Source organism: Cydia fagiglandana, chromosome 20 (genome assembly GCF_963556715.1).
Source record: "Cydia fagiglandana chromosome 20, ilCydFagi1.1, whole genome shotgun sequence".
NCBI lineage: Eukaryota > Metazoa > Arthropoda > Insecta > Lepidoptera > Tortricidae > Cydia > Cydia fagiglandana.
This window is the reverse complement of record NC_085951.1, coordinates 3,708,773-3,735,070: the sequence shown is the minus strand read 5'-3', so window position 1 is coordinate 3,735,070 and position 26,298 is coordinate 3,708,773. Positions and strand designations below refer to the sequence as shown.

General features: G+C 42.3%; 1 protein-coding gene and 1 non-coding gene across 3 annotated transcripts; both read left to right on the top strand.

The window, feature by feature from the left end:
- Nucleotides 1–202: 202 nt before the first annotated feature.
- On the top strand, nucleotides 203–24,034 carry LOC134674669 (armadillo repeat-containing protein 2). Of its 2 annotated transcripts, none has more exons than XM_063532791.1 (20): nucleotides 203–323; nucleotides 6,154–6,298; nucleotides 6,992–7,103; nucleotides 8,120–8,252; nucleotides 9,003–9,107; nucleotides 9,366–9,519; nucleotides 10,018–10,225; nucleotides 10,346–10,448; nucleotides 10,698–10,870; nucleotides 11,120–11,316; nucleotides 11,979–12,147; nucleotides 12,680–12,797; nucleotides 13,151–13,200; nucleotides 13,344–13,475; nucleotides 14,522–14,666; nucleotides 15,012–15,161; nucleotides 16,012–16,245; nucleotides 19,452–19,531; nucleotides 19,904–20,052; nucleotides 20,712–24,034. In XM_063532791.1, the coding sequence occupies exons 1-20, from the start codon at nucleotides 212–214 to the stop codon at nucleotides 20,860–20,862; spliced, it is 2,820 nt and encodes a 939-aa protein (XP_063388861.1). In that variant the 5' UTR covers nucleotides 203–211; the 3' UTR covers nucleotides 20,863–24,034. The 2 variants fall into 2 exon arrangements, with proteins under 2 accessions (XP_063388861.1, XP_063388862.1); XM_063532792.1 differs by lacking the exon at nucleotides 203–323 and adding an exon at nucleotides 5,600–5,667.
- On the top strand, nucleotides 17,811–17,882 carry Trnaw-cca (transfer RNA tryptophan (anticodon CCA)). The gene has a single exon. It is a non-coding gene; the product is annotated as a tRNA-Trp (tRNA).
- Nucleotides 24,035–26,298: the final 2,264 nt, after the last annotated feature.

The following is a 26,298-nucleotide window of genomic DNA, read 5'->3' as shown; positions in this document are numbered from 1 at the left end:
CTGTCAACTACTGGAAATATGGTGTTAAATCCTAGGGTCTAGTAAAAATAAAACCATAACTCTAAATGCCTAAACTCATATAGTTTTTTTCTCACTTACGAATATTGAAAACGACGAGTCACTCTATATGGATATTTCTTTACATTGTAACCTGTTTCCATTGTTCTCTGGAGTTTGTAAAGTGAGAAATGTTTGTGCAGAAACGGAGGCGATGGGTGAGCGAGGCGCGCGGCGCGGCGCCGGCGGCGCTCCGTTCTACGCGCCGCCGCGGCGGAAGACTTCTGCCGAGATCATCAGCGAGGCGCGGGCGGCGCTTTATGGAGGTAACTTCAAATTCATAGGGAGCGACACCCTCGGCGCAGCGTCGTCGGCGGCGCGGCGCTCCGTTCTACGCGCCGCCGCGGCGGAAGACTTCTGCTGAAATCATCAGCGGGGCGCGGGCGGTGCTTTATGGAGGTAACTTCACATTCATAGGGAGCGACACCCTCGGCGCAGCGTCGGCGCCGGCGGCGCACCGTTCTACGCGCCGCCGCGGCGGAAGACTTCTGCCGAGATCATCAGCGAGGCGCGGCGGGCTGCTCTCTACGGAGGTATATAAGTCCTACACGAGACACATTAACCTTTTCAACACTGTGTCAAACACAAAATCAGTCACCCGGACGCCACATCACCGAAGTGTCAAAACTGAAATTGAACTTTATGCATATGCACGTAAGTCTATGTTGCTCTGTGGTCTGTGACCCATTAATCAGTCTTAGGCGTTGAACCTGCGGTGCGGATATATAGGTCATTGGCATCCAAAAGGTTAAAGAGGAGGAAGAGTTTTGGCCGAAGGGTGTCAAGTTTCGGAGGTTCCGCGGCCGGCTCCCTGACACTGCGGGGTTGCGTAATGCATCGCAACCATAATGTGATTTGTAGTGTTTATAATATATTTTTATATAATATGTATGCTAGTTTTAAGGTATGTATGTTTCGGCAACTTCATTAAGTATGATACTTAAGGTGTAGTGAGTTCAGGTCCTTCTCCGAACGTAGCTCGCTGAGCACTGAGCGGACGGCCGTGAGTGCCCGGCTGGTGCCCGGGATCTCGGATATCATTGTTAATTTTAACAAAAGAAAGTAATGGATGAGTTCGATGTGCAAAAGTAGTTAAAGTAGTATGTTCAGTAGTAGTGGTGTTGAACACCGGTCTGGCCTAGTGGATAGTAACGTGACCCTGTCTGCGAAGCCCAGGGGTTCGAATCCTGGTAAGAGCATTTATTTGTGTGATGAACACAAATATTTCTTCCTGAGTCATGGGTGTTTTCGAAGTATATAAGTATGTATATATCTATCTAAGTATGTATATCGTCGTACCCATAGTTCAAACTTTGCTTAGTTTGGGGCTAGGTTGATCTGTGTAAGATGTCCCCCTAATATTTATTTATTTATTTATATTTTTTGGGTACATTTTAAACTTATTTACGTGATTTGTTTGAAAGGTTTTTAGGTATTAAAATATTTAATGATAAAAGTTGCAACATCAGACCTTCCATAACGATTATCGCCTTAGTTATTGCGTTTCTTTGTGAACCCTTTTTCATTTCTTTTCGCTCCGCACGCCATTGTGGAGGTGAATAAAATTATATCCAGTCACGCGAAACCAGACGGCCGATACTGACTTAACGATTTGATATGGTTTTAATTTTATTTTGACACGACCACCACCAATGAGTGCGAGCGAGATGCCTTCTGTTTGTATTTCGTGAATCAGCGTTAGCGGCTCACGTTGATTGGCGCAGCGGCGAACGCAGCCAACCAAACTATCAAAATCAACTTTGGGAAAAAAACTATTATTTAATTAAATACCTACTAGTTTCTGCCTGCAGCTTCGTCTGCGTGAAATGAAGAAAGGAGAATGATAAAAGCTACCCTATGTCCTTCCAAGAGTCTAATAATATTCATAAATTTCATCTAAACCGGTTTAGCAGATTAAGAATGAAGCAGTAACAGACAGACAGAGTTACTTTATAACATAATATTAGTAAGGATTTCGATTTGTGTGTATTTTTAATTTTATTTGCCACTTGTCGGTATGATGTCTATTTCAGTTTATACCACTTCAAATTTTTTAAACAGAATCAGCCTCCAGCTATTTTTTATTTAAAAATGGGAAAGAACCGATTTAGCTATATTCTCAAACTATTTTTGTCTTCTCTGTGATTTAATTCCTAGCGTTACTTGATCTGAAAATCAGAGGCGAATTTAAGCAATTGGAGGTCACACTTACAATGGTTCTTCTAAACTAAAGCGATTTATATTATGAGAAAACTGCTGCCGTCATTTCTATGCAAAGTTGAACGACACTCTACACCATAAACTTTACTAGAAGTCTAAGTTTAAGCCATGACTTGGTCTATTGTAAATTATTGGCTTAATTCTTAGGACATTGATAATAATCTAGTTATAATGTGAAACGAAAGTTTTAAATTGGTAGTTTTAAATAGGTAGAATAATTAAATAGTGTTGCAACAGGCTGCAAGCCAAATCTTATTACGACATGACGCTTTTATAAGTAACATAATAGAAGGAAAGATTGCAAGCAAGAGAGGAAGAGGAAGGCCGAGGATAAGCTACATAACACAAATAAAAGATAAGGTAGCTGTAATTATTGTCGTAAAAGGAAATCAAGGAGGCGGCCCTGGATAGAGTCAAATGGAGAGAGCTACACCGACAAGAGTTCTAACTCTTAAATTTACGACGAGGCTGCAAGTAGCATAGGCGTAATACCCACGCTGGGGCAAGGTGGGGCAGTTGCCCCACCCTGGTCTCTGACCATAAGCTAAGAATTTATGTTTCAACCGTACCCTGTTACAACATACCCAGCCTCCCCTACTTCTGCCCCACCCCTTAAAAAATGCTGCGTACGCCCATGGCAAGTAGGTAGTACAAAAACGGTTCTAGTGAAATTTTAGTCAGCGAGTTACTCATTAATAGAGTCTGTGCGGAAAGAGAAGAGTCGTGGAATGTATGGGGCCCAATACATTCCACGACTCTTCTCTTTCCGATCAGACTAATGAAAAACTGATTGATATAAGAAACGGAAATCAATCAGCTTTTAATTTTGCTTGAGCTTTATTTAGTTGCCCTTGACTTTGAGAAATGTAGACTAACTGATGTCAGACTCGACTCATGAGTTATAAGGGTCAAACAGAAAACTGTGTGAAAAGGTCCTCCTTTTATTTAGAGAACTATGATAAAATCATTACTTACATGCCCACAAGCTGTTAACTATTGCCCACAGGAGAGAAAACTAGTGTGTTCGCGAGAACTGTACATTTTTCTCTCCTGTGGGCAATAGTTAGCAGCTTATGGGCATGTAAGTAACGATTTTATCATAGTTCTCTAAATAAAAGGAGGACCTTTTCACGTGGATAAGGGTTACTTATGAAAATGAACCGTTATAGTCCTTAACTCTTGTGTATGTCAACAGGAAAGACGTAACACAGTTTTCAGTTTGACTCATAAGGTTATGACGTAGGTTGCGACGTCAAGGGCCATAAAGGAACCGCCGAAAACGTTCAGCGCCACGGTTTTGCTTCTATTTACGAGTTAATTTGAGTCATTTCACGCAAAGAAAGCGGGAAGCTCATAAATATGGATGTCGCAATGACTCTTCGCGAGTGGCTTTATCAAGCTAGTAATATAACTGCGACATTCTAAATGTGGAGCGTGACTGTTAGGTACCTGTAGTATACCTACCTACCACTACTCCTACCTTTGTTATTGTGATCTTAAATAAACATACTAAGTATTAGTTAAAGACATCGAAAATGAGTTGTGTTCCTCCTACGTACTGACCTATTCGATTAGATATTTCGATTCTTAATTTTATAGAAATTCGGCATAAATAAAACTGTAGGTACGTAACAAAGTACGTAAATAACACTCGACTTGACAGATTAACTTGTATTAACTTATGAAATGAATCTTCATTTCCATTTTCTTTTGAAGTTGGTTGATTGAAACATTTCTGCCCGTCGCGGGCGGTGTTTGACCCCGGTGGTCAACACGCGAACGCTACCTATGTACCTACTTAAATAGTACTTGCCCACTTAAATAGGGACATAGTGAGGCACATAGAAGCACTGATAAATGGGGGTGAAGCTAAGTCGAGCTCTACGTCTGAAGAATATAGATAGGTATAGGTGTTTCCAATTTCATCAAGCTTTTACATACAATTTTTTAAGTTAGTTTGTGCGTTGTCTAACATTCATGAACGTTATTTGTTGAGCCATTTAGGGTTCACTTTACATTGGACATTTCATACCGTTTCCATCAATAATCTTTATTTTCAAAGCCACAAACAAATAAATGTCCTGACTTAAAATCTAAACACATTACTAATATACCATCCTACTTACACTATCCCAATCCGACCCCCACCCAGCCGAAAAGTGTCAAAGATAGTAGTTAGCTAGCAGCATTTACCGCGCTGGATGGCAAGCGATATCTGTTGGACTAGGTAGGAGCCTGAACGGGGATCGCACCCTCTGTCACGTAGACGCCGCCCCAAGTCTCTAACCAAGTTCCTTGCCTCCGAACACCACGGCCCAGCGGTTGCCACTGCGACTGGGACAAAATCGTACTCTGGTTCCAGTTGGCGTATTTTACAAGCTTTTATTTAGTATCATCTGACCGTTGTCTGTCTGTCTGTCGGTCTGTCTGTCTGTAATCAAATCTTGCAAGTTAAATTTGATGCACTTCCCGGTTTCCGATTGAGCTGAAATTTTGCATGCATGTATAAATTGGATGACAATGCAATATTATGGTACCATCGAGCTGATCTGATGATGAAGACAGGAGGTGGCCATAGGAATTCTGTGATGAAACAGCGCAACCTGATTGTGTTAGGGGTTTTTAGAATTGTCTCGATGAGTATTAGTTGTCTGTCGTAAGAAAAGTACAGTCACCGATAAAAGCTTGTACCAAAAATGAAATTTTTGCCAAAAACTTTTACGCGTTTGAGCCTCGCGGCATTTTCCGCGGCTGCACCTGCCAATTAACCTGCTAGCGGGAGCGGGAGCCAGATGAGTAGGCGCAAATGTACTCACGCAGGTTGCATCCCAAAGCATGCATCCGGAACATGCGACACAACTGAAAACCGCCGTGTCGCCGAAAAAAATTTTTAGCTTGTAAGATTTTACTATTGTATGTATGTTAGTTTGTAAGGTATGTATCTATGGGCCTTAGTTGCCTGATAATAAATGATATTTGATTTGATTTTGAAAGCAAGCAGCGGCCTTAATTTGGTTGTTAATACCGTTAGTATTGACAACTAAATTAGCTTGAACTCTAAATGGATCAACAATTGAATTGAAGTCTTTGACCGTCGTCTATATCGTTAGATCATTACATTAAGTATACTTAAATAACGTTTTCATATTCAAATTAGGTCGCCGTTTCGTATTGCTGAAAGTTGAATGCACTCATAGTTCACACTACACAGTTATATTGCGGTAAGCTACACCTACAGCCCTACGGCCTTGTTTCTCGGTTGCCACGGTGAGGGCAGTACCTATACTGATGTACACGCCACTACCCGCCATTAATGGCTAGTATGGCAATGATTTATTTCAAGTTTTAATTATTCAGAGAGGTTATAGAACTCGGTATACTTGGCCGATCGTAATTTGGGAGCTCGATAACGTTTTTAGATAGGTATGTAGTTAACTATAGTTAAGAAATGGTTAAAGTTTCCAGATATTGAATTAATTGTTGCTTGTATATTGGGTTTGAGGTTTATTAATGACTCAAAAAAGAATTAGTTATACTTACGTATGTGGGGTTGGTATTGATTTGGATTTAAAGTTTAAACTTAATTATAGTAACGAGACTGAAAAAATATTGCCTGATGCATGAAGAAAATTTGTCAATTTTGGATATTCTCATTTGTAGTTTTTACACGCCTGCCATTAACATGGCTGGCAAAAATGATTTTAGATATTCTCTTTACTTACGATAATTTTCCTGGCAGTCACTTAATAGCTAAAGAAAATAACCAACGAAAGAGACAAAACAAATGGCATAGGTGAGCTCAGCCTAAACATTTTTCGTACACGCAACCTCTAGTTTTATTATACCTGAGTTTCTCAAGTATCTTTGTGTCTACAGACATGAGCGGAGCGTCGAGCAGCGCGGGCAGCGGCGGAGAGCTCCGCCCGCTGCGTACTCGCCGCCCGTTCACACCGAGAGAACCACAGCGCGTATTGTTTGGAGAACGAGCTAGGAGGGATCCTCGCCCGCCTAGTGCGTTTGAGTAAGTATCTTTTCTTATGTTATCTACATGCAGTGAACGTTAGAGTAGCGCGGGCAGCAAGTTTTCTAAGAACTTGTCACCTGTCACTCGACAATTGTCGAATTGTCAGCCGACATATTACGCCGGCGCTTGTCAGCATGGTGTGTAATATCGCATTTTTATCGCTGTCACCAAGCCTGTCAAATTCTAACAAGTATGTAAGTGCGAATGGGACGCGGGCTAGCGACAAGCGATAAAAATGCAACCATGCTGCGCTCGCTGGATGTGCCTTTAGAGCAAAGAGTTATTGATTGTAATAGGTAAAGTGGTAATATCTAAGAAATATTTAAACGTGCCCAGTAGCCCGTAGTTTGACGACCTAAACAGATGGCTCCGTGCTGCGCCAATTATGCGCGGTACCGCGCAAATTTTAAACATGATTTATAGCAGGCGTGGCTCACTCCGCGATTTCGTCGCTTTGCTACAGGTAGCTAAAAGTACATCCGTTCGACCCCAATTTTGGGGTTTGCCATAAGCCGCGCGTGGTGCTGTCGCCACCTAGCGGCCATATCTGTGCTGATCGTGACAGACGCGTTGTCTTAGAGAGTGAGTCTTCCGTACCTAGTACTATTATTTATTCTGTGTTTATCTGTTTATAGACATTGTAATAGTAGGTAAATACTTACTGTTCCTTTTTTATTCTGTCACCTGCAGCCTCAAACACCTGAGCCTGAGTGAGAGCAGCGAGGATGCTCGCGTCGCCGGGCTCGAAGAGGAAATCAACCACGCTCTACAGCCCGAAATTCACAACATCAGGAAGAAGACTGTAAGTTACATTTCCTGCGTCGCATAGCTAAACTGTGGGGTGAACTGTCACCTGCGATATTTTCTTCAAACGATCAAAAAAACCGGGCAAGTGCGAGTCGGACTCGCGCACGAAGGGTTCCGTACCATAATGCCATAAAAAAAACAAAAAAAAAGCAAAAAAAAATACGGTCACCCATCCAAGTACTGACCACTCCCGACGTTGCTTAACTTTGGTCAAAAATCACGTTTGTTGTATGGGAGCCCCATTTAAATCTTTATTTTATTCTGTTTTTAGTATTTGTTGTTATAGCGGCAACAGAAATACATCATCTGTGAAAATTTCAACTGTCTAGCTATCACGGTTCGTGAGATACAGCCTGGTGACAAACAGACGGACGGACGGACGGACGGACGGACGGACAGCGAAGTCTTAGTAATAGGGTCCCGTTTTACCCTTTGGGTACGGAACCCTAAAAAGGAGCGTACTCCCATCTCAAATGCTGGCAACACCTGTCTCTGGTGTCCATGGACGACGGTAACGGTGCGTGCGGCTAAAGCCCTCTTCACAGGACTAGAACCTGGACTTGTTTATATCGCCTGATCCCCGCGGTAGTTATAAAAAAAAGCTAGTAGAAGGAGATCCCATAGGCATTAGTTTTTACGAAAGCGACTGCCATCTGACCTTTCAACCCTGGGTGGAAACTAGGCCTTGTTGGGATTAGTCCGGTTTCCTCACGATGTTTTCCTTCACCGAAAAGCAACTGGTAAATATCGAATGATATTTCGTACATAAGTTCCGAAAAACTCATTCCTGCTTTACTCCGGATTGAAAGTCGCACGCTCTTACCGCTAGGCCACCAGCGCTTCACAAAGCTTCGCTTTCTTGGTCTAAATCTATCTTAAATAAATATCACTGAACGTTATTGTCCTCTAGACCTTAACAATTAAGTAGACATCTTTACTGGACTACGTCAGTCAAAACTATCATATGTGAAGTGTGTCGATGTAAATGCCGTGCTTCCTACGTAGGTACAGACTCGGCAGCCGGCTCATCCGACTGCAGAAAGAGCTGGCGAGGGTTGGGGCGCGTTCCCGAAACTTCCGCACCTCAGCGGGAAGAGCAAGCCTCTGCATCGCAGGAACACCACGGGACAGGCCACGCCTGATGGTAAAAGTCTATGAACCTCGAAAAGCTTTGATAAAACGATATGGAAACCTGTACCAGTGTACCTATGTTACTTGTACCGGTTAGAACAATATTATCATCGAGTGACGATAACTATAGTTCGTTTTTTTTAGCATTAGAAAGAACTTGCAAGAAGGTAAGCGATCTTGATTTGTCTTTTATTAGAAAAACGCTTTTTAATAATCAAAAACTATTAAGTACTTATGAAAGCAGAAGAATATAAATGACCGTATTACATTCGTAACTTATTTTTTAAATGTGTTTTTCAATTAAAAGACACATCAAGATTGTTTACCTTATTTTCTAAAGCTAAAAAACGAACTATAGACAGAAGTTAGCGCATGCGTTGATTCAGTTAAGGTTTGACCAGACGGCGTGTGTTTATGTAAGGTAAATGTGGCTAATTCCGTCTACTAGCGTTTTTCTCCAACAACGAACAAAATTGATAATTTCATAGACAAAGCAGCGATTGCTTTTAGTATCCGCAAATAGTTTTTTTTCCTACGACCGAAAATCAAAGAAAGATACGCTCGTGGACGGAATAGTCCCTATGACGGAATTAGCCAGATCGACCTTATTTCTGTTTTATCAGCATTTTTTAGCACAGGAAAACCTGTTGCATATCTGGGACTGATTGTTTTTTAGAGCGTTTCGCGTGCTGCTTTTTATTATATTTTGCTTTAAATACACTTTCAATAAATTGCACAAAACCTAGAAAATGGAATGTTTCAGGATCGAAGAACGATGTAGACTTGACTAATATGATATCGATAACGCGCCCTCTGGGAAGTGAAAGTGGCGATGGCGACGACTTTAGTATGGAACTCAACAGTAAATGTAAGTTTATTATACATCATTTTGCGACTTTTAAATAGTCAAATAATTATATGTTAAGTGTCAATCTTTTGCTAGCTTTGCTCAGCTTGAAAGTTCTGTTCTTGTAGCTTTTAATATCCTCTTTAGTCCCAGAACCTTTAGTTTTGTTTTGGAAGTCCGTACCCTTGTCTAATTTTATAAAAGTAGAAATTAAATTTTGGAATAAGCCCTTTATAAGGGCCTCTGGGTCTCAGGAGGATAAAATCTTATTGTTCGCAGCTTTGAGCCCAGACCCCGGGATACGACGCAAGCAGTTTGCGACGACAAAATCACAGTCATACGACGTTGGAGGTGGATATCCGCTGGGGAGCATACCCGTGAAACAACTCTCGGTTCAACTCCCGAATACTTCAACATCTGAAGACCCTGAGAAGTATATAATACTTAAAGCCAGTTGCACCAACCACATTTGACAGACTGATCAGCGTCAGCCGGCGCGCCCCGGCGCTTTACTATGAAACTTTCCATGCATAAAAATTTAGCGAACTCTTTAACGATACGAACAGTTTGGTGCAACCGACCCTTATACAAAGATTTGTTTGTTCTTATGAATCTTTTTCCTTAAATACAATCAACGCCAACCTGGCGCTGTCTCAGCCTTTTGCCACGTGACACTAAGCAAGCTTTGGCTTCGCGTGACTTCCAAGAATTGGTACAGACATTAGCCCGAGTTCGAATTTGAACCCTAGATCTTCAGCATTAAAGCCGCACGCTTTTTCTTTGTTGACAGCCCTAAAATTTACAACCTAAAGTAGTGTGGTCTTGAAGCTGGAGATAGATAATGGGTTCCTAGTATACCTATTTACGTATATCTGATCTGATTTTCAATAGCTTTCGTCGTTGAAAATGGATGATTGACTTCTTCTTGCAGTATGACAGTGCTAGAGCTTGCGGAGGCTCTCTCCCAGCGCAGCCGAGACGTCGAACGAACAGTCCAGCTAATGGAGGCGCTTCAGAACTGCCTCGAGAAGTCCATGCCAGCTACCAGTCTCAGAGATATGGTGTTACGTTCCTTCTACACTCACATAGATAGTGACGATGAGAGGGTGCTGGTCGCTATAGCGAGAGCCATGCTTACGGTGAGGAGAAAACATCAGTTTAGGTGACACATTTAACTTTTACAACACTAAAATTATTTTACCAAAGAAGACATACGTGAACACGTAGTTATATTTGATTTCATATGGTACTGATTTCAGATGAGAGTCACGGGCGCCCATTTAGCGGCCGCTTGCAAACTGGTATTTAAGATTGCAAGAAATGACAAGAATGATCACTTCTTCAGAAATACTAATTTGTTAGGTAAGATAGAATGTACCATCATGCTCTGCGATTGTTACGCCATTTAGGGTCCTAGCTAAATTAGTTGTTCCATACTTACGCTATGCATTGTCCAGTTTAGCTAGAACCCTAAATGGCGTAACAATCACGGAGCGTGACTGTACGAATGTATGTTAATTTTATTGAATGGGAAGTTTAGTAGTTTACTGCTGAGCTGCTGTTACTATAAATAAATAAATAAATAAATAACAGACCATTACTTGTTAACAGAGCTGCTGGTGGAAGGCTGCGGGCGCGCTGACCCGCTATCCGAAGGCGAATGTTGCGTCTACGGAGCGGGGGCGTTGCGTTTCCTCGCGCTGGAGCCGCGACTGTGCGTCCTCGCTCACCGCGCAGGCGCGCTACATCTGGCCGCGTTGCATTTGAAAATATTGAACAATGCAGTAAGTCAGAATCACATGATAGGATCATCTGATGTTCTTTTGTTCGCTCCTAGCTCAGTCTTTTACAGATAGACTCCGATACTGTTTAGCGCCATGCGGTAAACTATCTTAGCACTTCACTTTTTTACTTTTCTCTTTTGACGAATCTAAAGTAAAAGGTAACTATTGTAGCAATACAACTAAAGTGACGCAGTTGGGTACCATTTCTTGTCGGCAAATGGCCAATAAGATTTACCATGTTTGTTGCAGAAAGGCGAGAACCCGCGAGGCGTGTCAGAGCAGTCCACACACGCGCTCTACCAACTGACGGGCGCGCTACGAAACCTGGCGAGCGGCGAGCGAGCGGCGCGAGCGTTCGTGTCGAGCGGCGCGCTCGGCGAGCTGCTCGCCGCGCTTGCGCACCATACCGACCGCGCTGTGCTCACTAACGTTGCGCGGTGTCTTAGGTGATTAAAAGAAACTTCTTTGGGCCCCTGTACACAATGGGCCAGCGCCGGCCAGTCCAAGGGACGCAGCCATGCGGTAGAATGAGATAGCAATGTCACTTGCTCCCTCTATAAATGCGTCCCCCAGACTGTCCCATGCTGGCCCATTGTGTACAGGGGCCTTTAGGTACATAGCCAAGTTTGATGTTCGAATCGAATTATACTTTTCAAACTTTTCAGCTCTGGTGACTATTCCTGCGCAAAAACACCTTGATCTTTTTAACTGATTTATTTTCTGTGTGTATATAATTTCTGTCTGCTGTCTTTCCATTGTTGGTGTTATCCTTTTCTTTTTCTTCATCTTTTTGTGTCTGTGTGTGTGTGCTTCATCTGTGTGTGTATGTGCTTTATCGAATAAATGAATGTTTGTTGTTTTTACTCCATCACTTCATTACGAATAACTAGTTGGCCCCATTGTCAATTATGTCAGGATCTGATGCGATCCTGGAAAAACTTAGGTTCCCTTCAATAATACGAAACATAAGATAAACGTACGGGTGCTCGACGCGGACCCAGTACATGTCAACTTGAAACTTAAGTCATTGTCAATAGAGGTGACAGCAAAGTGTCATCTATTGGGCATTAGCATGTCGAGCACTAGTTTACCTTATTGTGTTTTCCAGTGTTCTTTCAGCGAACGAGTCGTGTTGCCTCTGGCTATGCGGGGCTCCATCGAGCGCGGGCGCCCTGCTCCGCGCGCTGGCGGCGTGCGCGGCGCGAGCGCCGCTCGCGGTGCGCCTGGCGTACGTGCTCGGCAATATGGCCGCCGCTACTGACCAGGCCAGGCTGAATGTGAGTTCCTCCTTGATGATTATCTGGGTCAAGTACCTACTTACCCTTTTTTCCTCTATGTGTTGACTGGTTTATTTAATTTTTATTTAAATTCCATAGCTTTATGTTAATTTATAAGTTAGGTCCCCACTGAACTTCAGCGCTGCGGCTTACCGTAGTATTACACTGAGTGGGGGTCCTTTTTAACGTCCTATGTAATTAACTGGTTTGGTTTGACGTAAATAAATGTATTTTCATTATTTCTTTCTGTAGCCATAAACGGAATACAGATGATTTATTGTAATAAGCCTTAAATTTTTACAACATCAAATTGGGAACACCCAATCGTCATCATTACATACGAGTACATATAGATCTGGGCTCGGTGGAGTCATTTACTTGAATTTCTACCCTCTTCCTACTTTGATAGCCTTATACGATACGAGGTCGACCTATCACGTTCAGCTTGCTTTCGCTGACTCCCTCTTCCCGTCTATGACTATTCTGATGACTTCGTTAAGTAATATATGTGTAACACGCATGTTTGTTGTAGATTTATAACGAAGAGGGTGGAGTGGACGTATTACTGACAATCTTGGAGTCGTACACGAAAAGGAACAACGACCACGATGTTAGGGACTCGGATAGCGATCCCGACATGCATTTAGTAGGTGAGACAATAAAAATTAATCACCAGCAGAGACAGACAGACGGAAATTGGTAATTGGTGGACCACATAGTCCTTAGAAAGGACGGCGTTTAGGGTATTAAAGAGGCGACCACATGCAGAGAACGTCTGTGCATCGAACCCTTAACAAGGTGGTCGGACGGCCTCGTAAGGGTAGCTGGGAGCCGATGGATCTGCTCTGCGCAGGACCAGTCTTTGTGGCGATAGATGGGGAAGGGGAAGGCCTAAGTTTAGCAATAGACTCTTATTAAAGCAGGGCAGGGCAGATAAATTGAATATATGGCGAAGTAGCAGTTGTAGAGTCTATAATAATGAGGTTCATTGGTGTTATTGCAGGCACAGACATGGGTGGTTCTGATGGCTCCAACGAAGACGTGCTAATCAAGGTATGGTAACGGGTATTTGTCAACTTTTAAATATTACTTGTCATGAATAAAAAGTTTGGAACTAGTGAGTGGCAATTTGGTTTGGAACTAGAGGCCTATGAATATCATTAGAAAGAGAAGGCTGATAATGATAATGTTTCTAGACAGTCCGAGTGGTAGCCAACCTGTGCCTTACTGAGCGCGCGGGGCGTGGATTGTGCGCCGCGCATGCAGAGCGGACCGTGCGTGCGCTGCTTGGCTGCCTCGAACTTGCCGAGAAACCCCATGAACCTATGGTAAGCTGACTATTTCCTGGTGGTAGACTAGTAACCAATCTGTGCCTTACGGAAAGTGCTAGCCGCGATTTGTGTACAGAGCACGCTGAACGCACCGTTACGAAAAATATTTTGTTGATAATTTTTTGGAACGGTGTGTCCAGTTAGCTGCATCATCTTGATAGCGAGTTCGACACCGACTTATGTCGGGAGATTTTTGTCCAAAATGTCGTACATTGCAAGATCTGTTATATTTAGAAATTACCTTTAGAAAAGTTTAGCTTGCATAGTACCTACTTAGTTACGATAGGTACGTTTTCCTCCCATCGTAGCGTTTATCCTGGTTAGGTACATCCTCAACTTTTTAAAACCCAGGCTCTACATAGCCACTTTTTCTCCTGCATTCTCATTTGTAACCAACCATTAGCGAGCATAGGGCTCATTTAGACGATACGAGAATTCGCTTGCGATTTTCATTACATTGCAGTTTTTGATAGGTCGGTAGAATTGGACGTAACCACTAACCAGTGGGGAGACACTCCTAACTTCGGTCGAACTCGGCTCCGTTCGGCTCAGCATTGCTCCGAGCAATTATTAGGGTTGGCACCACTTGACTTCCTTTTGCGTGCAAGACCACAGATAAAATAATTACTTGAATTTTGACAACCCTTAATAGCCGAAAGGGATAGTGCCATATAGTAGAAAGGGATATCATGATTCGACCCTTAACCCGGACCCGGGTATGTCCTTAAACTACGTCCAAAACCACCGGTGGACGGGCAGCAGCGTCCCTCAAATTCGGTGTACTCGACTGCGGTCGCCAACCCGCCTGCCAAGCGTGGCGATTATGGCATTCACCCGCCCATAAAAGGGGGAGGCCTATGTTCAGCAGTGGACGTCTTAAGGCTGAGATGACCCTTAACCGCTGTCAAACTTCGGGTTTGTAGGAAGTGTCTTTTCTGTACAGTAGTACTATTATTTCTTCTGTGACGTAACCAACAGTCACTTTAACTAAAATGGCATGCGATTTCGCGCCCCGTCTAAATCAGCCCTTATTGTATGTTTAGGAGAATCAATCAGAGGAAGGTACGATGGACCGCCGAGAGGAATTAGCCACGGCAGCGCTGGCGACGCTCAATAACGTCACGTTCTACCGCGAGCCGCCCGCGCCTCCCGATCCTCTGGCCGAACCTCTGGACGACATCTGCAAAGGTACCTTTATTTATTTCTTTGTAGACATGCTTGAGGAATGAGGATCATTCCGCCGAGTACCAGCCAGTCTGGCGACCGTAATATAGATCTACAAAGTGCTGTGTCCAAGAATAATTTGGAATTATTACGTATTAGCGAACCGCCCCGGGTTTGCACGGGTTAAAAAATTATACACCTAAACCTTCCTCAAGATTAACTCTATTAATAGGTGAAAACCGCATGAAAGAAAGGCGAAGGTGAAAGACGAAGGGTCCGATCGCTGTGTCTCGCTCCAACCTATGGTTATCGCTGCTGCCGTCGCAAATTATCTGTAATATTATCTGTTTCTTCCTTTATTTCCATTAGCAACGTGTCGATGGTTGGGCGGCGGCGGCGGCGCGAACGCGGCGTGCGAGGCGGTGCGCGCGCTCGGCAACCTGTCGCGCTCGCAGCGCGCGGCGCAGCTCATCGTGCTCGAGGGCGTGCTGGACGCGCTGCCCGCCTTCCTGCATCACGGTAACTTGGGGCCCCTGCATGTTCAAGTGATGCAGAAGATACTTCAGTAGATGATCGTGCAAAACATGATTTAATGCCTAATAAGTAGTCCTCATCCTTACCTACGGAGCGCAGACTTGGTCTTTGACAAAAATTCAAAAATCCAAACTCAAGGTTTGTCAGCGGGCCATGGAGCGTAGTATTTTGAGAGTGAAATTAACCAATCGCATAAAAAATAAAAACGCGAATCCCTGACGTAGCTGAAACTGCCGCCAAGTTTAAATGAGACTGGGCGGGGCACGTCTGCCGTATGCCGGATGATCTGTGGGCCAAAACAGCCACCCGTTAGGTCTCACAGATTGTAAGGCGTCACAAATCTCGTCGGAGATGGCGGGACGAGCTTGACGCCTTTGACAGAGACTGGTGGGAGACTTCAGGGGATTGGGATACGTGGAGAAATAAGAGGGAGTCCTTTGCCCAGCAGTGGGGCATATAAGGCTCATAATAATAAATAAAATAGCCATAGTCAGGCATCACCAAGAAGGAAAGGAAGGAAGGAGACCACCAGACTACGTCGGAAATTTAGCACTACGACTTTCCAGCATCCCCGGTAAAAGAGGCAGAGGTAAACCGAAAACAGGATGGAAGGACGTAGTGCTAAAAGATATGATTGAGTGCAAAGTGTCCGAAAACGACGTCGAGGATAGGGCGAAGTGGAAGAAAATAACACGGAAAGCTGACCCCATCACAACGTGGGATATATAGCTCGGAAGAGATAGAGAGTCAGAGAGAGAGAAGAGATAGAGAGAGAGAAGAGATCAGGCACTGAGAAGTTTTCTCGTTGAAGTTTTTTAACCGTGTTCGTTTTCAGAGGAAGCCAGCGTCCGCTGCGCCGCCGCCGGCGTCCTGGTGAACGTGTGCGGCGCGGGCTGCGAGGCGCGCGCGGCGGGGCAGGCGGCGGCGCGCGCGCTGCACGCGGCGGCGGCGGCGCGCGACGCGCCCGCGGCGGCGCTGCTGGCGCGCGCGCTGTGGAACGCGCACGCTCACTGCCCGCTCGCGCCCGCTAGCACCAAGCAAGCTGCGGCCGCTCTTGCCGCGTTTATTGGTCAGTATAGGCAAAGATATATGTAAATTCGTATAAGACGAATAAAGTCTAAGAAAAAAACGTGCCTCGGAAATCAAGAAAAAGTCATTCTCAGATAGATGGCGCACACACCTTTAGCCTATTCTCGGCTAGATGGCGTGACGACACCGTTTCATATTTAACCATTTTAACACATAGATATAGGTGAATGAACATGGGTCAAAATGATATAAAAATAATAAGATATTAATTTTTTTTGATAATTTTATACGTGTTTATTTTGAGTTATAGTCGTGTGTCGATAGATGGCAGTAAATTTACAGTGACTACAACATTTACTATGACAGGACCCGCCTTTACCTATACCATCTTTTCTTTTTGGTATAGGGTATTTGACTGTATTTAAAATAAATGATTTTACACCATGCAAGAAATAAAGCACCAGAAGATTAATAAAGTAACGTAGACAACAGTTATTTTTAGACACAGTTTCTATTTTAAAACCCGTATATAATTATAAAGAGTAGGTAATTTAATTGTGGCGTCACATGCTAGAATTTCATACAAATTCCAGTAAATTCGAAAAAAGAAACTGATTTGACTAGTAGTCAAGTTGGTACCCTTTTGTTGCCTAAATTTATATGTAGTCATACGTCTGTAGAGTTAGACCAAATTAAGTTGGCAGCGATTTTGATAGCTCACACTGTGCAAGTGTTATATTAAACGCCGAACTTATATGCAACTGTGACGTTTAAATAACTCTTACAGACTTACATAGGGCTATAAAAATCGCTGCCGAGTTAGCTTGGTTCGATTCTATTAGGTATATTCATAAAAAATAGAAAAAAAAAACAAAACCAGTTGATGTGACCCCGACGACATTTGAACACGCAACCTTCTGATCTGGGCTATAACCGTGAAAATCAAAGTTCGTAAATTGCGGGCATTTTTCTCTGTCTCTCTAATTACGCCTTCATTGGAGTAAAAGCGAAAGATCCCCGCAATTTGCGAATTTCGGTTTTGGCGGGAGCCCCTCTGAGGGCCTACCGCGAACCACGTTCGACGTGTTGCCTCCCTGTCCTACTTACGAACAAACTTACAAGTGCAACAGAAACGCAACATGTCGAACTCGGTTCGCGGTAGGCCCCCAGACGCGCTACCGTTGCGCCACGAAGTCGTTGTAGTCGAAGTCTGCAACGATTTTGATAGCACACGCAGTGCAAGTGTTATTTTAAACGTCATATACATCTATGAAATCTTGACGTATAAATAACACTTGCACTGCGTGTGCTATCAAAATCGTTGCAGACTTCTCTTGGTTCAACTCTATATACATTCCAATCAAAATTTAATTACGAATAAGTTAATGGTTATGCATTAAAATAATTATCTTTGACAACTTGTTGATTAATGATTACCTAATTCATTTGACTAATTAATCTTGTTATATCTTATTGTGGAACGCCACTGCCATTATCTACATAAAATATTATCAGTAAACCATACTGACAATAATTATTTTTGGCGTCGACCATATTGTAAATAGCTACATGAAGTGATGAGTAATTTCGTGTGCCTTGCCATACGACTCCGTGGCGCAACGGTAGCGCGTCTGACTCCAGATCAGAAGGTTGCGTGTTCAAATCACGTCGGGGTCACATTGGAACTTTTTGTTTCTTTTTGTTATTTTGAATATGCAATGCGTGAAAGCGTCTTTAGTACCGTCATACTGTTTGTATGAAATCGGCTTATATTTTATAAAATGAATTATGAAGAGAAGTACTTTTTTAACGAATTAAAAAATCTAAACTACCTATAAACAGTGAACATCAAATACACAGATAGTGATGGCCAAAGTGGAAAGTTTGTATATTTTCTATTGGTGCTGACATAATCAAAAAGGTTCCTTTGTTTTTTTCTATCTTCATAAAGAGTCGAACGTTTACGTATTTACTCAGTACATACATGGTAAATACCTACTATTTACTGAAAATTCTTATTTAAAACAACAACGTCACGTATACGCCTCTAGGAAGGGATTACAAGGAAAGGGTCCCCTGAGGACGGGACACGGGAACTTTCACTAGGGTGTATACCGGTTTTCTAGATACATTCATATTCATATTCATATCTCTATATATATATACAAAATGGTCTTTGCAAGAACCGGGAATTCCCGATTCTCGCCGTAGTAAATATAAGCCATAGAATTATACCGGCAGCATTCTCTACTTTAAACTAAACGCGAGTTTTAGTTTTTACTTATTTTTAGGCTAGTGAAAACTTAGAGGATATAACCAACGGAGACGCCATGTCTAAAATTTTCGGTACATAATAGTCTGCCGTTTTTTGCGGGGGAGGGGCACATCAAATGTATAGGTACGTCATGTTAGATAAACGTCAGTCCATACATATGGTTGACATGTGGTTGACCATTGGCCGCCTATTTTCGACAGAGGGGAACGCCTGTTAATGGCGGCTGAAAGAGTGAAAACATTCCCCCCTCCCCCCGCAACCCAGAACACTCCAGAAACACTCCTCCTTTCGGGCAAATTCGGCTCCATTCGGCTCAGCATTTCTCCGAGCAATTATTAGTGTTGGCACCACTTAACGTCCTTTTGCGTGCACGACCACATATAAGATAAAGACTTGAATTTTGACAACCCTAAATACCTGAAAGGGATAGTGCCATGCATCAGAAAGGGATAGCATGATTCGTCCCTGAATCGCTGTCAAACTTTGGTTTTGTGGGAAGTGTCCTTTCTGTACGGTAGTACATATTAACCTTTTCAACGCCGCCGTGTCAAACACAAAAGCTGGCCTACAGCCGCGAACAGCGAAGTTCGGTAATTGCGGGCATTTTTCTCTGTCACGCTAATTACGCCTTCATTGGAGTAAAAAAGAAAGATCCCAATTTGCGACTTTCGGTTTTCACGGTAGCCCCTCTGTCACGCGGACGCCACGTCACCGAAGTGTCAAAACTAAAATTGAACTTTATGTATATGCACGTAGGTCTATGTGGCTCTGCGGTCTGTGACCGATTAATCAGTCTTTGGTGTTGAACCTGCGGTGCGGATATATCCGTCAGTGGCGTCCAAAAAGTTAATAATATTGGTTCTGTGCCCGGGGTATGCTTAATATTATTATAATATGTAAATGCACAGGCAGCTTAAAGCTGATACGTGCACATCAATGTCCACTTGTGCTTATGAATGTGATGTTTTCAGACGACGAATCCGTGTTCGCCGCATGTGAGGCGCCCGCGGCGGGAGAGCGGCGCGCCAGCGATCCGCAAATAAAACATCACGTTAGTATCTACACTCTGACAGATTGATTCTGTAAATAATTTTAACCCTTTACCAGGCTAAGGGATATATATTTCCCACATACGGAACTACAAACATGTGTTCTATTTTCGATGAGTAAGTCTGACATTCGATTGTCATTTTTGAAATGTTAGTCTGGTAAAGCGTTAACTAACCGAGAGCACCTTTACCTAAACATTTCCCCGAGTTCTTTAACTTTTAGAATAAAGAACATTACGAGCTATAAAATCAATTTAAATACTTGGGCTACTTATGCAGATATTTAATAAACAACGCTTTTGTTAAATATAAATAAAACATAATTTATTGTTTCCCATTCAGCTCGCCCAAACACAATACGATTACAATTACAGGTGAAATTCGACCTCGACAACAACAACTATTCGAACAAAGAGTTTCAGCGGCCGATGTTCGTCAAAGCACACAGCGTCGAACACGAGTTGCATCTCGAGGGCTGCTTGGAGGAGGATAGCGACCATGCGTTGTCGGGGGAAGATCTCGGGTTTGTATATGTATTCAATTAGCACACACCGTCGAACACGAGTTGCATCTCGAGGGCTGCTTGGAGGAGGATAGCGACCATGAGTTGTAGGGGGAAGATCTCGTGTTTGTATATCTATTCAATTAGCACACAGCGTCGAACATGAGTTACATCTCGAGGGCTGCTCGAAGGAGGATAGCGACCATGCGTTGTCGGGGGAAGATCTCGGGTTTGTATATCTATTCAATTACTATATCCAACTCGGTTGAACCTCGCCGTTGACTGAGATAGGATAGGGAGACCCTACGTTTTTAGACTAGACTAGGTTAGAGACTAAATGATCTCCTATAAACGCAGGATTCTATCCTATCAAGGGCCTTTAAACTAACTTCCATTTATCGTGAAACTTGACGTTACTCTCATTATACTCGCAAGCAACATACTTATAGAAGGCACCTGTGGTACCATTCGGTTTTCGGTGAAGTAAAAGAACGAGATGTTACACAACTTCTTCTTCAGTCGTTCCTTCAATACTGAGGATCGTGCCATTCTGTTGAAGACCAAATAATAATAAGCTGTTGATCTACAAAGTTTTTAAAAACCGCATCTTATTCTCTGTTTTTCGAGAAGTCGTTTTTTTAAGGTTAATGATGAATTAGTCCTTCCAAATCCACTTGCAGGTTCGAGGAAGGAGACATGCTGGTAGAAGACGGGTGCGAGTGCGGGCCGTGCCGCAGACTGGCGGCCTGGGAAGAGCTCGTGGGCGTCGCCATCCCACTGCTGGAGAAACTCAAACCGCCGCGGTCTGACGCATCTGTTGGCACCGATTAGTAAAGTCCGACATGCAGATGACATTTTTTATGATATAGGTATAGGCAAAGGAACAGACGGATAGCCTGATGGTTAGTAATTACCGTCGCTCATGGATACTCGCAACACCAGAGGGATAGTGCGTTGCCTTTAAGATGATAGTACTTTCTTTTCTTGGAGGTCGTAACGGTCCGGAAATTCGCAGGCGACATCGACAGCGCAGAATAAATAATAGTACTAGGTACAGAAGACTCACTCTATAACAAAACGCGTCTATTACGATCAGGACAGATATGGCCGCTAGGTGGCGACAGCGCCACGCGCGGCTTATGGCTAGCCACCAAAATTGTTGCAAAGCGACGAAATCGCGGAGTGAGCCACGCCTGGCGACAGTTCATTCCACACTCCACAGTTTAGATGTGCGAGGCAGGAAGTTTCTTGAGAAACGTACAGTTGAGGACTGCCAGATCATTGTTTAGCACGAAGACAGGTCACAATAATCAAGCCGTGTCTATTAGCGGGATTCTAAAGATCTAAATACTGTAATTGTTTAGCACTTTTGCAGGTTGATTCTCGTATAAATAATCTTTGTTTATGTATACGAATACCTATCTAGGAATTCTAGAAAGCGGCTAGGTGGACAGCTTTACTAGTTTAAAATGCAATTTACATCGAAATTGCAAGACTTGTATACTATTAGTTAGAGAATTAGATGAGAGAAAATTAGTAAAACAAGTTGTAGTGGTCTGAGAATATCCTTATAGTTAGATACCTATTTGCGATATGTGACGTTTTCAACCAAAACGTACCACAATGTCGGTTGTCGATAAGGTTGATTTCATATTGAAGCTATATAGAAATAGCGCCTAATTGACAAATTAAGTACCTACCCCTTTGGTTGAAAATGGCACATATTTTCCTTATATCTAATTCGTGTAAAATATTATTTTTATATTTTATCAATCACGGTCCGTAATACGGTCATATCCGTAATTTTTCATCATCATTGGCCTTTACGTCTATTGCTGACGATTTATGGTGTAACATACATTACTTACACCGCCTGGGACGCAATTAAGGAAACGCAGGGATGCCCAGCACCTGCATTACACTCTCGGCTTCACTGTCTTATGCCACAGGAAAGGCGAGCCAATACGTGTGGAGACAGGTCAGCTGCAGGAATCTGCCGCATATTTTAGGTTGGACCCTACTCGCGCCTTACATTGCATTACATTGCATTGCTCTTGGCATTGGTTTGCAATCCATCTAGGAGAAGGATACTCCAAAATAAAACCCGGACTGGAGTTTCCGTAATTTTTAATCACTAAAGTACTCACTGTAATTATTTCCTCGTAATCTTAATTAATTGTTCATATCGTAAAATTTCCGCATACTAGAACTGTCTAATAGTGTCAGTAGTCAGTACAAAACTAGTTACCTATGCTATTTTAAATACCTACTTGTACCTTAGAGAATATAACCAAACGGAGTGGTCATTAACAGGCGTTCCCCTCTGTCGAAAATAGGCGGCCAATGGTCAACCATATGTCAACCACATGTATGGACTGACGTTGATCTGACATGACGTACCTATACATTTGATGTGCCCCTCCCGCGCAAAAAAACAGCAGACTGTACTGTACTGTACCGAAAATTATAGACATGGCGTCTCCGTTGGTTATATCCTCTAAGACTTGTACAGTCACCCTGAATTGTAGCTGTAACAATTAAACGAATAAGTAGCTCATTGACTGTGATTCAGTTCTGTCGTAGTATATAATTTTACGTGATGCATAGGGGAGTCATACCTAATTCCTGATTGCAAGGAGTCGCTTTCGAAAATAATAGTGACTGCGCCAAGTTCGCCAATTCTTGGGATTAAGTTGCCGAGCGAACCCCAGTAGAGAACAGGGGCAAAGATCTGGGAGAATGCAAAGAAGACGATGTGTACATATTTGGGCTTAGAGGATATAACCAATGGAGACGCCATGTCTAAAATTTTCGGTACAAAATAGTATGTCGTTTTTTGCGGGGGAGGGGCACATCAAACGTCAGCCCATACATATGGTTGACATGTGGTTGACCATTGGCCGCCTATTTCCGACAGAGGGGAACGTCTGTTAATGGCGGCTCCATTGTTAATTACTCCGAGTATTTGGGTATCATACAGAGCTTTATTTACGTTCACATCTTTCCGCGCGTTCGCAGTCGCTTTTTGGTGAAGGAAAACATCGTGACGAAACCGAACTTACCCCAATAATGCCTAGTTTCCCCTCATAGTTTATAATTTTACGTGATATCAGATCAGGGTCAGATGGCAGTCGCTTTCGTAAAAACTAGTAAACAATTCTTGGGATTAGTTGTCAAGCGGACCCCAGGCTCCCGTGAGCCGTGGCAAAAATGCCGGGATAACGCGAGGAAGAAGAGTCTTTACGCGCGTTCGCGTTTTTACAATAAGGGGTGAAGGGATGGGGTCGAGAAAATGTGACATGTTGGGATAAGGGGTAGGGGGGTAACCGATTATTTTTAGGGTTCCGTACCCAAAAGGTAAAACGGGACCCTATTACTAAGACTTCGCTGTCCGTCCGTCTGTCCGTCTGTCTGTCACCAGGCTGTATCTCACGAACCGTGATAATTGAAATTTTCACAGATGATGTATTTCTGTTGCCGCTATAACAACAAATACTAAAAACAGAATAAAATAAAGATTTAAGTGGGGCTCCCATACAGCAAACGTGATTTTTGACCAAAGTTAAGCAACGTCGGCCGTGGTCAGTACTTGGATGGGTGACCGTTTTCTTTTTGAATTTTTTTCCGTTTTTTTTTGTTTTATGGTACGGAACTCTTCGTGCGCGAGTCCGACTCGCACTTGCCCGGTTTTTTTAATTTGCTGTCCAGTTAAATATCCACTTTTTGTAATGATTAATTAAGTAAGTACTGATCGTTATTATTCATATAATTTTTATTACTCGTTCGTTCGTTGGTTTCGTGTTATAAAAATGTTAAAAATTCAATACCTTTTTTAAAAATTTTCTATTGTAATATACTTACTTGTAAAAAATCTCTGTAAATAGAAACCATAGATTCGTAGTTATTTACATGTATCAAAGGGAAATCCGTCCAATTATGTTTTATTACCTACATATATATAATTATGAAATAGATACTGAATTAGTAAATAAAGTTATTGTAATATACTTAGTGTTTTAATTTCGTAATTATCAGTCGAATAACACGGAGTCGGTGTTAATAATTAATTATACCTCTTGCGTCGAATTATGGTCCCTATAATTTTTTCAAACCCGTCCAGGGTACCTACGATGATATACATCAGGGTGGAAAGATAAGTCGGGGCCTGGAGGGAAACTACCTTAAATCCTTAAGCTGGCTCATTTTACTTAAAGGAGACATTCCTTTATTTTTAATAATTTATTATTGTATATCAGGTCAATGCAATTTTGCGACATTTGGCGTTTTTAGGTTATAAATTGTTACTGTTATAAATTGTGACTGTTAATTTTTACCTATAAGTACATATGGAGTAGCTGTCATGTAAAATGGCTTATGTAATGTAAATAATATATGTTTTACAATATTATAGTACGTGTTTCAACTAATGTGGCAAAAACTAACACAAAACTGTTAATCTGACTTTCGTGAAGCAACTTTTTTTGCAGCCTTCATAAGGCAGAGGGAATATATTTCCCACATTGATTATGAACTTTGAAAGGGATAGGGTTCAAGTATGCATAATTTCAGACACACTTCTGCCTTATAAAGGGTTAATAGCCTCTTAAGAGCCTGGCTTTTGTCGGTGGAGTAATCGCATAAAAAACAATCATCATCATCATCATCATCATCATCATCATCATCAGTATTTAAGATCTATGCTCTTTTTGGTGGAGTAATCGCCACTCTTCTTTTTGCTGGGCCAGCCTTTTAACTCCCTCGTGCGACACGACAGAAACTCTTTTGTTTGGCTGAGATATGTGAGCCTGTACACACATGAAAAAAACCGGACAAGTGCGAGTCTGACTCGCGTTCCAAGGGTTCCGTACATTACTAAATTTTTAACAATATATTTTTTATATACAGGGTGGAAAGATAAGTCGGGCCCTGGAGGGAAACTACCTTAAATCCTTAAGCTGGCTCATTTTACTTAAAGGAGACATTCCTTTATTTTTAAAAGTGTTTAAAATGTTTAAAATTCATTTGTTTACGATACATGTCCGTCTTTGGGTCACAAACTTACATATGTGTACCAAATTTCAACTTAATTGGTTCAGTAGTTTCGGAGAAAATAGGCTGTGACAGACGGACAGACAGACAGACAGACAGACAGACAGACAGACGCACGAGTGATCCTATAAGGGTTCCGTTTTTTCCTTTTGAGGTACGGAACCCTAAAAACAATAGAACATCAAAATAATATCTTAGTGTTTATGCAAAACTAACAATGGTCTTTTAAAACGCTGACATTAAGCACTTAATTTAAACATCCCGCTTACGTTTCTTAATAATATTATAGTAGTAAGTATAAGTGTGGGCCATAACGAGTAGGTACGCCATGTAAATAATACCGATACCGCCTCGGCTGTCGCGTTCACGTGGGGGCGCTTGTCCATTACACAATCCTATGACAAGAAGGATTATGGTAAAGCCTGACCAGTAATATGTGATCATTGTCAAGAGAGCGCTGTTATTTGGCGCGTTAGACCCGTCTATAATGTGAGTTAATACAGTTCAGTATAGTATGAAAAAAATAGTTCCAGTGAAACAGTGTTGCCAACTGGGATTTTCAAAAAAATGCCAGACTAATGTCTAGATTATGCCAAAATTATGCCAAATATTTTCGATATATGCTAAAATGTCACTTGAAATTATACACTTAAAACACATACAATTTTCAAATTTTCCACCTTTTTCTACTGACAAGATCTGCTTGACCAACTTTATATAGACCGTCGACGTCCATCCGTCCACAAAAGTCAAAATTCATATGAAAATATGAACCACATAAGGCGATGGCGCATTTGCAAGCGATTGTTGCTGCCAACTTGGCTTAAACTAAATTATGCTAAAAAATATGCCAGATGCTAAATGGAAAATTTTGGTGCCAAAGCGAGTGAAAATATGCCAGATAAAGGGGCCGATTTTTGAAATTCGACTACTCGATTTCGTGTATTTCGTTCAATAATATCTCCACTACTAGGCATTTAAATTCTACTAATAGAATTGAAAACGAGTGGTCAATACCACTCGATTCCCAATTTCTATCGCTAGTATTTCAAAAATTAGCATTTCGCCGTTTTCCACCGATTTCCGAATGACGAAATCGAACGATCGAATTTCAAAAATCGGCCCCCTGGCATCATTTATGCCAAGTTGGCAACACTGCAGTGAAATTCCGAAATATTATATGTCTGGTTGACGCCGTACGCAGCATAAAAACTATGG

What these genes read in the sequence shown, in the direction of transcription:
- LOC134674669 (XM_063532791.1), top strand. Translation starts at nt 212, where the DNA reads ATGGGTGAGCGAGGCGCGCGGCGCGGCGCCGGCGGCGCTCCGTTCTAC. An exon ending in GGGACAGGCCACGCCTGATG is followed by an intron (nt 8,253 to 9,002) that starts GTAAAAGTCTAT and finishes GGAATGTTTCAG; the next exon opens with GATCGAAGAACGATGTAGAC. An exon ending in TATGGAACTCAACAGTAAAT is followed by an intron (nt 9,108 to 9,365) that starts GTAAGTTTATTA and finishes TATTGTTCGCAG; the next exon opens with CTTTGAGCCCAGACCCCGGG.